The 17190-nt window shown below is 41.8% G+C and overlaps 1 protein-coding gene and 1 long non-coding RNA gene across 3 annotated transcripts in view; one reads left to right on the top strand and one right to left on the bottom strand.

Moving 5' to 3' along the window:
• The window catches only part of LOC127580710 (cyclin-dependent kinase 18-like), an 81519-nt gene that overhangs the window by 6907 nt on the left and 57422 nt on the right, over positions 1–17190 (bottom strand). For both annotated transcript variants that reach the window (XM_052034481.1, XM_052034480.1), the window contains 7 exons: positions 15921–15983; positions 13220–13343; positions 10049–10169; positions 5968–6065; positions 4327–4432; positions 3810–3852; positions 793–883 (listed from right to left, as the gene is read on the bottom strand). In XM_052034481.1, coding sequence (XP_051890441.1) covers positions 793–883; positions 3810–3852; positions 4327–4432; positions 5968–6065; positions 10049–10169; positions 13220–13343; positions 15921–15983 — 646 coding nt within the window. The remainder of the gene's footprint in view (positions 1–792; positions 884–3809; positions 3853–4326; positions 4433–5967; positions 6066–10048; positions 10170–13219; positions 13344–15920; positions 15984–17190) is intronic.
• LOC127580712 (uncharacterized) overlaps positions 1–17190 on the top strand; it is a 109983-nt gene that overhangs the window by 58463 nt on the left and 34330 nt on the right. The gene's annotated exons all lie outside the window — the stretch shown is intronic.

The following is a 17190-nucleotide window of genomic DNA, read 5'->3' as shown; positions in this document are numbered from 1 at the left end:
ACTGATCTCTGGGGTACTCCACTAGTTACATCCCTCCAGCCTTATGCAACAAAGGTTCCCTGGACTGGTTCTTGGGATGGCAGGGCTGCTGTATGAAGAGAGATTAGGTCGACTCAACCCCTATTCATTGGAGTTTGGAAGAATGAGAGAGCTCTTAATTGAACTTACAAAATTCTAACAGGGGTGGGCAGACTGGATATGGGGTGGATGTTTTCACTGACTGGAGGGATCAAGAATGATAGGTCACAGTTTCAGTTATAGAGCAAGAGATTTAGGACTGAGATGAGGAGCAATTTCTTCACTATGGAACCCACTCCCACAGAGGGCTGTAGAAGCCAAGTTGCTGAATGTATTTAATAGGGAAAAGTATATATTTCTAGATGCAATAGGAATCAGTGGTGTGGAGAATGGTATTGAGAAAGAAGGACTTCTATGATCATACTGAATAGTGGAGTAGTGAATTGCCATCTGCTGTTCCTTTTTTTTAATTATTTTCAATAAAATATGGTAGCCAATTTGTATACAGCAAGCCCCAACAAACAGTGCTGAAATAAATGATGGTGTTAGCTATTTTCAGTGATGAGTTTAAGGAATAAATACAGGCCAAGACACAATATACTCCCTGGTATCATTCAAAGAGTTCCAGCAGTCTAAGTTTCTGACCCAGGATGAGAGTATCAGCCAAAGAGATCTTTCGTTCCCTCAAGATCCCAGTGACACTAACAACTTTTCAGCAAAACACAGAGATCTTACACAGAGCAGGAAATGATCCCACAATAAAAAGGAACTCACTATCTGGTACAAGGTGGACCCTTTCTCCCAAGCTCTTGAAATAAACGTGCTGGAGAGCATCCTCGGCTGAAATCCTCTTCTTGGCTTCATACTGACGCAGAAATTGAATTGAAATGTTAGACACATTGTGCCAGAAGGCTCTATATTTTAACTTACCACACTTAAGTCAAAACAGCATAGATGAAAGGAAAAATGCAAGCCTTCAATTAAGTAAGTCTGTTTCTAATAAGGACTTGATTATAACAACATATTGGTTTCACTACCGCCTTGCAGTGAACCCATTTGTGATCAGCAGGAGATCAAAGCCAGTAGATTAATCCTATATTTTGCTGGTCTCCAAAGTTTTCCTGTTCCGTGGTTCTGCTGGTATGCGGCAGACCAGCTGAAATGTGCATCATTCCCCAGCCACAGTATCCTGGTGGTTTCTCACTTGCCTCAGAGCTCTGGAAGAGATTCTGTAACCCAGCCAAGTTTATGTTTACTCCATTTTGTGCAGCTCAGTGACTCACCACCACACAGGAGACTATTCCACCAAACCTAGCTCCCAAAAAAAGTAATTCCATCAGCTCCTCCCTTCCATCCCCCCCCCTCCCCCCCCACCCAGTCTTACTGCCCCATAGTTCTGCAGCTTATTTGTCTCTCAGATAGCTATCAACTCTCCTTTGGTTTTCTTACCCACACTAAGGGGTAGTAGGCAACCACAGCAGGCAATTAACCAACCAGCATGTCTTTGGGATGTGAGAGGAAGCTGAACCATATAACAGAAGCCAACACAATCTCAGGGAAAACATACAATATGTATACACCTGGCATTCAAGGTCAGGATCAAACCATGTCCCTGGAGCTATGAGGCATCAGCACTAACTGCTGCACCATCGTGCTACATTTAGAGCAAAGGAGAATTAATAGAAATATTCAAACTTATGAGGATTGTTTTTAAACAAAAAATTAAACAAGGTATATTAGTGCGGATGCCATCTCCCTGGCCCTACACTCAGCTCTGGAGCATCTGGACAGTAAAGACACCTACGTTAGACTGTTGTTTATTGACTACAGCTCTGCCTTCAATGCAATAATCCCAAGTAAGCTTGTCACCAGACTCCGAGACCTAGGACTCAACACCTCCTTCTGTAACTGGATCCTTGACTTTCTAACAAACACACCGCAATCAGTGAGGATAGGCAGCAATACCTCTGGCACGATTATTCTCAACACTGGTTCCCAGAATGCTGCATCCTCAGCCCTCTACTCTACTCCCTTTACACTCATGACTGTGTGGCCAGATTCTACTCTAACTCCATCTACAAGTTTGCAGATGATACCACCATTGTAGACCATATCTCAAATAGCGATGAGTCGGAGTACAGGAAAGAGATAGAGAGCTTAGTGGAATGGTGTCATGACAACAACCTTGCCCTCAGTGTCAACAAAACAAAAGAGCTGGTCACTGAATTCAGGAAAGGGGGTGGTGTCTACATTAGAGGTGTCTACATTACAGGTGTCTACACCTGTCTACCTTAATGGTGCTGAGGTCGAGAGGGTTGAGAGCTTCAAGTTCCTGGGAGTGAACATCACCAACAGCCTGTCCTGGTCAAATCACGTAGAAGCCACGGCCAAGAAAGCTCACCAGTGCCTCTACTTCCTCAGGAGACTAAAGAAATTTAGTTTTTCCCCTTTGACTCTCACCAACTTTTACAGATGCACCATAGAAAGCATCCCATCTTGATGTATCACGGCTTGGTACAGCAACTGCTCTACCCAGGACCGCAAGAAACTTCAGAGAGTTGTGGACACAGCCCAGCAGATTACAGATACCAGCCTCCCCTCCTTGGACTCTGTCTTTACCTCTCGCTGTCTTGGTGAAGCAGCCAGCATAATCAAAGACCCCACCCACCCAGGACATCCTCTCTTCTCTCCTCTTCCATCAGTTAGAAGATACAGGATCCTGAGGGCACGTACCACCAGACTTAAGGACAGCTTCTATCCCACTGTGATAAGACTATTGAATGGTTCCCTTATACAATGAGATGGACTATGACCTCACTATCTACTTTGTTATGACCTTGCACCTTACTGCACTGCACTTTCGCTGTAGCTGTGACACTTTACTCTGTACTGTTATTGTTTTTACCTGCCCTACATCAATGCACTTTGTACTAACTCAATGTAACTGCATTGTGTAATGAATTGACCTGTACGATCGGTTTGTAAGACAAGCTTTTCACTGTACCTCGGTACAAGTGACAATAATAAACCAATACCAATACCAATGATGGCATAGTGATTATGTTTTGGGCTAGAATCATGAGTGCTAACCAATTGATCTGGAGAATGCATGCAAATCTCACCATGACAGCGGGTGGGGGGGTGCTTTAAATTAAAGAAATTTGGAATAAAAGCCTAGTCTGGGTAATGATGACATAAAAACCCATTCGGTTCACTCTTGTCCTAAGCAAAAGGAATCTGTCACCTTCAGCAACAAACAAAATGCTGGAGGAACTCAATGGGTCAGGCAGCATCTATGGAGGGAAATGGACAGTCAACGTTTTGGGTCGAGACCCTTCGTCTGGACTGATGAAGGTCTCCACTCAAAACTTACTTCTGTTGGACCCCTGTCCAGAATTGTGCTGTGACCTAATTATCCCAGGAGCATCTAAAGATGGTCATTCCTGGGATAATGTGATCTAATTTCATAAGGAGCATTGCTCAGGCAATGATGTTTTGGGCATGCATCTGACGCAAATGATGTCTGATTTACAAGAGCAATTCATGCTGGGAAGTGTCCAATTAGATTTCCAGAGTCATGGAATGACTGAAAGCTAGCCCTAATTGCATTGTACTCCATGGGAAGTACACTTTCAATTGTGAGGTCCTGAAATAAACAAAGCTACGTTATCTAGTTTCTGGGCTATAGTGAATAATGCTACATGCAAAACACATTACCCTGACTATATACTGTTCAGAGAAATTTGAAAAAAGAAATCCATTCATAAACCTTCAATTTTTTATGTCCTTACCAATAAAAGATTGGAAAAAAGATCAAGTCCATCAGCATCCAGCCTAGAAAAATAAATTAGAGAACTTATGAGATTTTTACCTAGACATGAGATTGAAATGTTGTCATCATCAATGATTTCAAGTAATTTAAAATCTCCAAATAAGTGATTGCTTAAAACAAGTAATTGAAATTCCTATTTTAGTGTCAATTCATTCACAAAAAAAATGTCTTTATAGTGTGTTAAAATGACAGAAATATAATCTATCAAAAAAGTTTGCTCACATGAGAGGACCAATAGTCTTGTTTTAATGTCTTGTCCAAAAGAGGGCACCTCTGATTATATTACATTCCTTCAGTACAGGGCTGGGATTTTTGTGCCAATGTTTATGGAGTGTTATTTTACACACATTTAACCCAGAAACAAGCTTCCTACCACTAAGCCATAGATGGTGCCCTTCCGGTTACTGTAATAACGTGAAATATGCTTCATACAATTTACAGTATGGTTGAATAAGCAGGATAAATTACCAGTGTACCTGGGAACATGATTTATCATTGGTTGAGGTCGGTAATAAGGGAAGTTATAAGCTTTGAATTCTTCATTTGATGTTATTCCCGACCATGTATCTTCTGCGGGAGTTCCTGAAACAATACATTGTAGAATCTGCATTGTAAGTAACTATAATGAACTGTGCTACAAGTTATTTGTTGATTAACGGTCCGATCTGTGTAATTCATTCTGCTTTTATCTATGGACAAGGTGTTAGATGGAAGGTTGCAGATGGTCTTTTCTCAGGTATGGAAGACCCATGTGTCTTTTATACTCGGAAGTCAGGATTACACAATAGCGCAAAATAAGTGTATGTGTTTATATAGAAGTCCTCATGTTCGAAAAAAGTCAAAGGATTTTCTGGATTGAGGAAGGGGTAGGGACACTTAGAGCAGATAGCAACAGTTAACTATAGTATGTTCCAGGTTCTTGGCCCACATTGTGCTTATCAACTCCTGAATTCCACATGCTTTCAAGAGGATAATGAATATACAGAGACAGAGAGGGACAAAGAGAAAGAGTTAACTAGAGAAAAAGAACTGTCAAACAGAGAGGAAATTCAACCAATTTGTGGAGACAGAAGGCAAGGCCAAGCACTAAACGAATATCTTACATTCATCTTTACCAAGGAAGATGATGTCTCTGGAGTGTCAGCAAAGAACATATAGTTGAGATAGTGGATGGTTTAAAATTGTGAATGGGAAGGTCATAGAGAGGCTAGGTGCACTTCAGGTAGATTAATCACTGTTCCAGGTGGGGAGTATCATCGGCGTTGGAATGGAATTTGGGGAGACTTAGGCCATAATCTTCCAAAAGTATGATGCCCAAACAATGGAAAATTGCTTACAACTTTGTTAAAAGAAGAGTGTAAGGATAAACCCAGCAACTATAGGCCTGTCTCTTTAATTTTGTCAGGTGGGTAATGATAATCAGGGACAGAATTACCAGTCATGGGGACAAATGTGAACTGATTAGGGAGATCCAACATTTTGGAAGGCACTTCTGGTGGGAAACAGGAGGCAAATTCAAGAAAATGTTTGCAGGGATATGGAGAGAAGCATGGAGTGAGGCTGAACTGGATTTCTCCTGCACAGAGCCAACACAAAATCAATGGGCTGAATAGCCTCCTTCCATGTTGTAACCTTTCTCTGATTCTATGAACCTGGAAAACAGAGAGCAGGAGAAGTAACTGAGTAATTAACTGCAAGTGAGAGCAGCAATCATCACAACATTGGTTGGTTGGAGTTTAAGAGAAACTTGCTTAGATTTCACAGATGTTCCTTTGATCTGTGCGGGACGGACGATGAAGATAAAAATATGATCAAACGAGTCATAAAACTGAGTTCTCCTAACCTAAAGCTAAAACAACAGCAAGATATGACATTGATTAAATGATTACATGTATTTGGATTTATAATTCAGCAGTAAGTAATGTGATGACCCATCTAAAGAGCCTTTACTGTGTTTTGTAACAAGATTTCAGCTTATGTGTGATTTATTCCAACTTTCTTAGTAAAGGCCCTTTTGTCTAAACACGTTAACATTGACTATTAAACTCTAGCATAATCACTTCAGGACCTGGGGATTGGGTGGTGTCCAAATCATAGTATATCAATGCTACACTCACCTAAAAGCCTGAAAATTAAGTGCAGTTCTTCCTTCACTGTGGAACCAGGGAACAATGGCCTTCCAGCAGCCATTTCATATAGAATACAACCAACTCCCCTGGAAACACAGAGGAGAGCAAATGATATTGAAATTATCACACAACCAGTAGTTGCAGTGTAGAACAGAGATATATAGTCTAAAATAAAAGACATTCATTTCTGAAGTACCTTTCACAGGCTCAGGTCAAACCAAAGTATTCCACAGTCGGTGAAGTAGTTCTGAAGTGTGGTCACTGTTGGAATGTAGGGAACACCACAGCCAAGTCCAGACAGCAAGCTGCTGAGTTTCAGGAATGGAATACCTTTAAGATCATCTGACCTTGTGACGTTGGTTGAGGGGTAAACACAAACCATATCACCACAAATAGCTCCTCAGCTGTTCTTTAAAATAGGCTCTTGATATCTTTGACACCAACCTGAGAGAGCTTTGGTTTAATAGCTCATCTGAAAGACGGCACCCCTGACATTGCAGCATCTCCATTGGCTGTGGAATATGTGCACATGTCCCTGAAGCAAGACATAAACCCACAAACCTTTGGTCAGCTTTGGTGACCACAGCAGTCTCTCAAGTGCTGAATGACGATGTGACACTCCAGCAAAGAGTTTCATAAGCAGGAGTTCAGACTGGAATACTGACAGCCTAAACCTCAGAATCTCTGAATATCAAACAGATAGATTTTGTGTGTGTTCCTATTATGTGAAGCTCAGGATGGAACTGTTAAAGTTTACCCAGAGTAAAGGTGGAATCAGACACTTCAGGGAAAGCTTTGTAGAGCTGGGAGCCATTTTGCAAGCTGTGAAAACAGATTGTGATTACACTACTTGGAGCATGTAATGAAAGCAGAACAGTTTCAGAAGACAACGTGAATTTGCCTCATGTTAAGATGGAGAATGATGCAACACAGAAATGTCTGTGCCGACTCTTTGAAAGAGTTATCCAATTAATCCCATCTTCTTGCTCTTTCCCTGAGGCCCCAGCAATCTTTTCCTTTTCAAGTAGTTATCTAATTCCCCTTTGAACGTTATCACCGAATCCATTTCCACTGCCCTCTCAGTCAGTGCATCTTAGATCATAACAATTCACTGCACAAAAGAAACATCTATCTCCCGGGTCTGTAGGCAATTACCTTAAATCTATGCCCTCCACTTTACTAACCTTCCCACAGCATGAAAAGCTGTTGACAATTGAATCAGAGGTTAGGAACTGGAACGTTAGAAGAGTGTGCATTAGATCTGCAGATGTGATTCGCAGTCCTTATGCATACAACCTGGTTGGATCGAGAAACCTGGAAATTTTGGAGTGCAAAATGATGAGTGGAGAAGAAGAAAGACCCCTACAAGTAGCTTTAGAAGAAAGGCCAGGAAAAGATTGTGGAAAGGACTTCACCAGGGGTTCACCAGGGGTACACCAGGTGTCCCCTCTTGTCACAGTTCAGTCAAGGAAGTGGGGAGGCAAAGCCAAAAATTCCTCACTGACTGTAGTGACACTGCCATTCTTGCTGGATGATTGTGTAAAAATCTGGGTGGAGTTATAGCCATCCTCATCCAAAGTTTCAGAATTTGCACACTCAGATGTACTCTCACTGCTCTAAGAAGAACACAGGAAAATAGGAGCAGGAAGAACACACAAAGGAGCTGGGGGCACTCAACGGGTCAAGCAGCATCTATGGAGGGAAATGAACAGTTGACGTTTCAGGTCACCTCCTCCAGCTCCTTTGTGTGTTGCTCCAGATTTCCAGCATCTGCAGTCTCTTGTGTCTCCAGGAGCAGGAGTAGCCACGCAGCCCCTCAACCCTGCCCTGCCTTTCCATATGATCATGGCTGATCTGTCCCTTATCTCCTCTTCTGTGCAGTTTCCCACAGCCCTCAATTCCCTAAACCTTCAAAAATTGATCTACTTCCTCTTTAAATGCCCTCAATGATCTAGCCTCCACAGCGCTCTGGAGTAAAGACACTAATACAGATTTCCCATTTTCTGTGTTCAAGTTCCTTTTCTTTCCATTCTTTTCCCTGGCCACATGAATGGAGAACCCTGCCTTTCCCTCTAGAAAGTGAAGACTTTTTCCTGTATTTTAATAACTGCAAGTGACCATTTCCAACAAGAAGAGTGCAACCACAGGACATACTGCACTGACGTGGTCCATTTGCATTGCTATCAGCATCCTGAGGATTGATTTACTGGACTAGCAGTAATAGTTCTGAGCCATTGATCCAGAGACATGGGTTTGCATCCCCTATGGCTCTGGAGAATTTAAATTCAAGTGATTAAAGGCAGTGTTAGCAATGGTGATCATAAAATCACTGGATCAATGCAAAAACCCATCCAGTTCACTAATGGTCTTCAGGTAAGGAAATATGCCCAGTCTGATCTGTATGTGACTCCAGACCCACCAATGGAATTGATTCTTAATGACCTTCTCAGTTCAGGGGCAAGTAGGGCTGGGCAATAAAGACATTTACAGTTTTCTCCATATCCCGTGAATAAATAAACTGCCTGGAAACATAACTTCTCAGGCCATATAAATATTGTGGCTACAGAAGCAACAAAAGCAATGGCCATTGAGTACCTCCCAATGCAGCAACAATGTTCCAAGGCACTTCACAGGGGAATTACCAGGAATACAAAAATGATGCAGAACCACATATGAAGACACCAAGGCAGGTGACTACAAGAGGTAGGTTTCCAGGAACCTCTTAAAGGATGAAAAAGAGACAAACATGTTTAGGGATGGACGTTCAGAACTTCAGGCTGCTGGGGGGATGTACAAATAAGAGGATAAAGGCTGAATCCTGACAATCCTCACTTACCAAAGGCTTTTAGCAATCTACAAGGCACAAGCTGGAAGTCTGATAAAATGTCCCTACTTGCTGGCTGAGTGCAGGAACAACACCGCTCAAGAACGTGGACATCACCCGGAATCAAGTAACTGGTCTGACGATCACAACATTCACCACCTCAAATATTCACTCCCTCCAACATCAACAAACCATGCCTGCAAATTGCATCACCTGTACAATGTGTTGCAGCAACTTGTCAAGGATTCTGTGACAATTTCTTCCAAACAAGTGACCTCTAACACCTGGAGGGAAGTGGCCGGCGGCACCAAAGAGTGCTTAATTTTGTTAAGCAATAAAATTTAGGTTGTATGATTTGATATCTGGATCTAGCCAAGGATTTCCATCTCTGGTTGGGTTCCAGCAGTTAAATTCCGAGATGTGTACATTTGACTGAGCATGAAGTTGACCCTTTATTCTGTTACCCAGTGACAATATTGAGTTTCTGCTGAAGAGCAGTCTTCTTGCAGTGCAGCATGAGATAACACCAAGCCCCCAGTAGTGGACAGGTATTAACCAAAGTTCAAACCTTTTGTAGGGAGAAAGTGTGTTTTGGTGTCTATAGTTGTTGAACTTGCAAACAGAAGATTAAACAGCGAACTAACTGAGTTGTTTAGAACAATTAAAGGAGTACATAGGGTAGCCAGTGAGAAACTATATCCTCTTGTGGGAGAAATTCAGAACAATTAGGCCTAATCACAAAATTAGAGCCAAGTCATGTGAGATCAGGTAATGACAGGAAACACTTCTTCACACAGGTAGTGGGAATCTGGGACACCCTCCCGGAAGAAACTGCTGAAGCTGGGGTAGGACGGGAATGTCAATTGAAAATCTTAAAACCCAGATTGATAGATCTTTATTACCCAGGTGGATTGTAGAATGAAGGTAGATGAAGTTTAGCTAGAGGTCTATCATGATCAAATTAAATGATAGAAGAGACTTGAGGGGCTGAATGGCCCACTCCTGTTCTGATGCACTTTGACAGAAAGGACACCAAAAGTGTTTCATTAAAGAAGTATAGGGAAAGGGATTGGGAGGGGTAAGTACATGTGGTAGGGTCCTGCTTTCGGTCAATGGATGCCTGTGCCACATCTGCCGCGATACAAGCAATTGAATTCATAGGTTTTGACATTATCCCATCCTGCACAGGAAATGCTGTCAACAAAATATCTAAGAGATAAAATTATTTCTCTCAGCTGCTCTCACCATACGTCGATCTGGGTGGAATATTCTGTTGAACCCATCAGGACATCTGGGGGTCGATACCACAAAGTCACCACCTCATTTGAGTAGGTTTTGGTGGGGACAGATTTTGCTCTTGCCAGACCTGAGGAAGAAACATTCCGTATATTTAAATAGGGTTTCTTCATTTACTATTACCTACTTATTTTGAGACAGAAGGAAGCCATTTAGCCCACTAAGTCTATGCCAGCACTACCATGCCCCCTTGTCTTAGTTCCCTATAGCCTTGAAACCTATTCCTTCTCACATGCCCATCAACTCCCCTTTGATTCTTTTGCCTACACTCAGTGATAATTTGCAGTAGCCATTTAACCTAGCACTCTTTGCTGTGGGAGAAATTGGAGCACATGAGGAAATCCATGTGATCACAATGAGAATGTGCAAACTCCACACAGACAGCATCTAAGGTCAGGATTGAACTCTGCTCTCTCTCCACTCATGACTGTGGCTAAGCACAGTTCAAATGCCATCTATAAATTCACCGATGACACCACTGTTGTTGGTAAAATCTCAGATGGCAATGAGGATACGTACTGGAGTGAGATAGATCGGCTGGTTGAGTGGTATCGCAACAACAACCTCGCACTCAATGTCAGCAAGACCAAGGAAATGATTGTGGACTTCAGGAAGGGGAAGTCGGGTGAACACACACCAGTCCTCACTGAGGGTTCAGCGGTGGAAAGGGTGAACAGATTCAAGTTCCTGAGTGTCAACATCTCAGAGGATCTATCCTGGGCCCAACACATTGATGCAATGACAAAGAAGGCATGCCAGCAGCTCTACTTCATTAGGAGTTTGAAGAGATTCGGTATGTCACCAAAGACTCTTGCAAATTTCTATAGTTGTACAGTAGAGAACATTCTGACTGATTGCATCACAGCCTGGTATGGAGGCTCCAATACATAGGTTCACAAGAGGCTGCAGAGGGTTATAGACTCAACCAGCTCCATCACGGGCACAACCCTCCCCACCATCGAGGACATCTTCAAGAGGCGGTGCCTCATGAAGGCGGCATCCATCACTAAGGACCCTCACCACCCTCTTCTCATTACTACCATTGGAGGGGGAGGTACAGGAGCCTGAAGACCCACACTCAATGATTTAGGAACAGCTTCTTCCCCTCCGCCATCAGAATTCTGAATGATCTATGAACACATGAACACTACCTCATTATTCCTTTTTATTTATTTTGTAATTTAGTAATTTTTATGTCTTTGTAACTGTACTGCTGCTGCAAAACAACAAATTTCACATCATACAAATGAGTCATAATAAACTTGATTCTGATTCTAATTCAGTCACTGGAGTAGTGAGGCAGCACTAACTGGTGTATCACCATGTCACCCAGTCTGAAGGTATTTCTATCCATCATGTACAGGGATTGTCTTCCATCCTTAGACCCATTGATCATCACAGATTATGGACAACATTGAGATCAAGATAATGACCTGCACTCTGTTTCAATCCCCCTCTAGGCAGCTTGTGCGAAGGTTTGCTGGTGGTGAACCTCCATCCTGCCTTTCCCACATCCCTCTCAGTTCATTCCCATGATCAGTCATCATTTGAGCAGCAGCGGATCTCAGCAGGATGGGGGAAATAAAACTAATTGATTCTTGGGTGAGGACATCATTGTCTCTTTAGAAAATGGTGTATGGCATTCCTCTTGAGCAACTACAGTGAGTATGGTGAAAGTACTGACTGTCTTGTCAGGTGTGGAGTCGCAGGATTTCCACCCAATGACTAAGCAGAAACGGCGATGGATACACAAGGGACTGCAGATGCTGGAATCTGGAGCAACAAACAATCTGCTGGAGGAACTCAGTAAGTTGAGCAGCATGCTGCTTGACCCACTGAGTTCCTGCAGCAGAGTGTTTGTTGTCAAGAACCAGTAATGCATGCTCAAAGATGGAGTTCTCATGAATCGAGTTCCCTGCATGGTCTAGTCCTGCTGTTATTATGATCAAGTTTAGTGTGGTCCTGAACTCTTACTATAGGACATCAGAGATCCATTTAGCCCTGTAGGTCCACACTGCTATCTTAAATGATCGTAGCTAACCTGTGATCCAATTCCATTTTCCTTTCTGCATGACATATTCTTTAATAAAACATCCATCAATCTCAGATCTAAAGCTGACAATCCACCCTGATTCAATTACTGTTTGCAGAATAGAGTTCCAAACTTCTACCAGTCTTTGCACATGTAAAGTGTTTACGAACATTGTCCCTGAACAAAAAAGCCAGAGGATGCTGGAAATACTCAGCAGGTCAGATAGCAACTGAGGAGAGAGAATAAAGTCAACATTTCAGGTCATCTAATGAAAGGTCATCAACTTGAGGTGGTAACTCTTGTTTCTCTCTCCATAACGTGCTTCCAGCATATTCTGTTTACATTTCAGATTTCCAGCATCTGCAGTTTTTTGGAGACAGCAGAAGCTGGAATCTGGAGCAAAAAACAAAATGGTGGAGAACTCAGTGGGTCAAGCAGCAGCTTTTGGGGGGAGGGAAAGGAATTGTCGACATTTTGGGTCGAGACCCTGCATCAGGACTAAGATCCTCCAGAATTTGTTTATCTTCCTGCAGTTCTTTGCTTTTTATTCACCTTGAAAGGTTGGGTAGTACCTTTTAAACTATCCAATAGCAGAAATAGATTCTTACTAATTAACCTATCAGTTCTCCCTGATCTCTCTTGAAAACCACAATCAAACCATTCTGCAGAATACAACTTAGTTTGTGTAATTCTCAGCAGAATTTAGGTAGCAAGTTCCATTCTTTATGGATCCAGGGATGTTCTGCTCCAGTGGCTTCTGCTTAGTTTGCCCTGCAAAGTACATCTCTCAAAAATACCAGCCTGTACATACTTCCCAAGGGCTCTATCTCAAAATCCTCCCCTGCAGCCTTGCCTACTGGGCAAGGTGTCTACCCACCAATAGAAAATATGCAGAAAACCATTAGATGCCAACTGCCAATTCATTTACAGTCACTATAAGGTCACAATGCCAATACATGAACAAATACCCTACTCTTGGAACAAAGCCAGTCCCCATCTCTGGATCTACCTGTCCATGAGGTTAAGCAATGCAGACCAAACATAGATGAAACAGGATTTTGAAAGGAGGATGATAAGAGAACACTTGCCAAAATCAGCTAATTTTAATTCTCCTCTTTCATTAATGAGCAGGTTCTGTGGCTTCAGATCTCGATGTAGAACCTTCCTCTTGTGGCAGTAGGATAATCCTCTCAACAATTGGAACATAAATATCTGTTAGCAAAAAAATGTTGCATTATAGATAAAGAACACAAGATTTTCTTTATATTTTTTCAACATTGATTTTTAATTTCTATTTGGCCCAATTGGTCTATATCATTCTTTATCACCACACGGTAGTGTAGCAGTTAGTGTAACGCTATTACAGCGCCAGCGACCCGGGTTCAATTCCTGCCACTGTCTGGAAGGAGTTTGTGCATTCTCCCCGTGTCTGCATGGGTTCCCTCCGGGTGCTCCAGTTTCCTCCTATATTACAAAAGACATACAGGAGCTGTGGGCATGCTATGTTGGCGCAGGAACAGTGGTGACACTTGCGGGCTGCTCCCAGCACATACTCAGTAATGCAAAAAGACGCATTTCACTGTGTGCTTTGATGTATATGTGACCAATAAATAAATATCTTATTTTATCTTACCAACCCTGCTCATCTATTCCTTGTACTTAACCATTTTCACCCTCTGATCTTATGCAATTAAATAGCAGCTGCCTCAACAATTCCTATGGTAGCAAATTCCACATTCTAAACATCCTGCCGATAAATAAGGTTCTAATAAATTTTCGATTGGATTCATGGGCTCTAGTTTTGGAATCTATATTCCAGTCTCATTACATCACAAAGTAATAGAAACTATAATGTCTCTCTTTCACAGATGACAGGGTATGTTCCTCACCTTCTTCCTCATATATTTTGCAGAACTGTGTGGAATTTCTTAATGATCAAATACCTTTTTTAAAATCATGAGGGAAAAGAAATGTGAATAAGGAGCTTTTGTGAGGAAAACCCTGGAGTGTCAGTGGGAGTTCTCCCTAATATTTCTTTCACAATCAGTAGAAGCAAAGTCTAACCTGTAGGATCAGAGGTTGGATTGCTGATCTCTGCTGATCTCAGCCAAGATGCTTTACTCACTCAGCCCCATAGACAGTGAAAGGGAGGAAAGTTGTCTCTAAAGGTTGCTGGCTGTACAGACTATCAACCAATCACTGTCAATATTAACCTGGGGCCACTTGGGGCAGGAAAGCAAAGGCCTGGCACTTGATACCACGTCTCAGTGAGAAGGGTCAACAACTTCAGGAGAATTGGGAAGGCAAGATAGTAGAAAGAAAATTTAAGATTGAACAGAGACGAGTAAACCTAGTATTAGAAAAACTCAACAAAAACTTCTACAGATATTCTCCAGAGTCTTTGGGCAACAACATCTCTCTACAACAACCACTGATATTTGGTATCAGCAGACACATTTGGGTCATCAGAGTGTAGCAATCCTAGAGCATTTTAAAGCAATATTGTCAGCACGTTGAGTAGGACATCATGGTTTTGCCAAGACCTGGGTAAGGTCTGAATTGTGGACAAGCAAGCTTCTGGGATTTACTTCACTGAGGATCAAAGTTCATTAAGCATTAACTTCAACCAGCACCACTGCTCATTAAACACAGCAATAAGTGGTGAATAAAGTGACTTTTATTTCAAAGTGAATGGACTTCACAACATTTTGAAAATTTCCAAAATAGCTGGTTCAGTTACACATTTGTCTGCATAGAAATTGGACACAGGGATTCTCCCAGAGTTACCAATCAACCAAGAATATCTTGAAATCTCGGGAATTAAACAGTTCTGTTCCAAGCACAGAGGTGTTTGGCATTGCATAGTCTTTAATTTTCTGTGAATGTTTTCATTTATTGGTAATAAAACTATTAGACCTGTGGAGAAAATTACTATTTCACTTCCAGTCAAAATTAATCCAGTTAACAATAATTACAGAGTTATCAAACAAAAGTTGACATGTCTGCTTAAGGAGATATAAGAGAAGATGATCAAAAAGTTCAGTCAAAGACAGGGCTTTCAGGGAATCTCAAAGGTGAAGGGTGAATTAGGAGGTGTAGAAACTTAGGGAGGGATTCCCAGAGTTAGGGATTTTGGTAGTTAAACACGTAACCACCTGTAGAGTAGAAATGGAGGAATAGCAAGATTTTTAAAGGCTAGAGAGCCAGGAGGAAGAATGAAGACAAAGAGGGTTTTGCAAGCAACGCTTAGATTTTTAAATGTAGTGATCTTGTTTAACACAGGGAACATGAGTGAGTATTACCTAGTGAAAGTTATGATACAGGTAACAGAGTTTAAGATGACCTTCTGTTTATGGATGGTGGAAGAGAGGCCAAGCGTGTAACGGAATATCATTGATAAAGGTTTTGGCAGCAAATTGGGGTGGATCCTGCAATGTTATAGCAGTAGAAGAATTCGTGAGAGTGTGGATCTGCATTCAGGAGTCTCATCTCAGGGTCAAATGCAATGAGAAAGTTGTGAAAAGTCTGATTTGAACTCAATTAATGGCCAGTGATCACAATTGAATAGCAAAGAGTCCACTCCTTTCTAATTAACCTATGGATAAGGAGTGATTTATTGGGAATTATGTGAAAGCAGGAGAATGGTCACCATGATAGTTCACTGCTGAAACACACAGAAGCATACACAGCCTGATGATAAGCTTCTTCAAATGGAAGATGGAGCACTGTTTGTTATTTCAAACAGTCTTCAAATACCTCAAGCAAAATTCAATTGGGATGTTATCTCACCTTGACATTGTACATGCTCATGATGTTCCCACAGTTGTCCATGTACTGTTTTAGGTCACTGTCCTGCAAAGCAAATGGATAGTGACATCAAGTAGTGGGAGATTGGTTTTGCAAGTGTCACTCACCAAGCTTCACTCTTGGAAGGGAAAGAAGAAGAGAGGAAAGTTTTGCATTGTAAAATGTTTACTTCTGGCAGCCAAATTGCACACAGTGAGATTCCACAAACAGCAATAACATAATGATGATTTGCTTACTAATGTTGTCCAGGGGATAAGTATTAGCAAGGACAGTGAAGAGGACTTCCCTGCTCTTCTTTGAAATGATGCCCTGAGAGACTTGGATTAACATATCATCTATAATACCTCTCCCAGACCAGATATTGTGCAGTTTACTTACCAAATGAAACTGGAGCCTCATTATGCCATCAAATGTTACCTAGCCAGAGTTAAATACATAATAAGTCTCCCTCATTTGGGAGAGGCAGCCTGGATTTTACAATCAAGTCTTTGGAGTCAGGCTTAAAGCCACTGTTCTTTGACTTAGAGATGACCTTGCTGCTCATTGAGCCAAATCTAACCTCTGTGAATCAGCCTGGACAGCCAGTCCTGTGCACTTGACATACCCCAAGGAACCACAGTTAGATGAATTGTAATTTGTGTGTAAGGGATATACTGGGGCAAGTGTAAACTCTTCAGCCTAGAGTTAGGTTGTGCTGCCCTTTCCTTCTAATGAGTGAGCAGCTGCTACAAAGAACAAGGAAGATCTTGAGACTACTGTGGATTAGTAGCGATACTGGTGAAGCTCTTGGACAAGGAGAGATCAATGGACAATACACAGGGAGCTTAACTCTGAACCAAACCAATAATCCACTTTCCCTGGGAATATTTGATGAGGTAGAACAGAGGAAGTTCTACTCTATATTGAATCTGCACAGTCTCTGCTCTGGCAGTGTTTCATAAGATGGTGTACAGTAGATGTAATAAGAATCTTTACTCTCTAACTGCCGATACAATATCTGGCCAGTGATTGTTTCATTGGACATTGTAGAGGGAGCTTTACTCTGTACCTATCCCATACAATACATATCCAGAGAGTTCTTGATGGAGAATATGGAGGGAGCTTACATTGTATCTAACCTATTCTGGATTTGGTTAGGGAGAGTTGGATGGAATAGTGTGACTAGAGTTTTATTCTGAATATAAATTGACCAATGTTAGGTCAGGGAGTGTTTCATGGGGCAGTGTAGTGAGAGGTTCACTTTGTATTTAAC

Source organism: Pristis pectinata, chromosome 20 (assembly GCF_009764475.1).
Source record: "Pristis pectinata isolate sPriPec2 chromosome 20, sPriPec2.1.pri, whole genome shotgun sequence".
In the NCBI taxonomy this organism is placed as follows: domain Eukaryota; kingdom Metazoa; phylum Chordata; class Chondrichthyes; order Rhinopristiformes; family Pristidae; genus Pristis; species Pristis pectinata.
The sequence above is the reverse complement of the archived record's forward strand: the minus strand, read 5'-3'. Positions and strand labels throughout refer to the sequence as shown.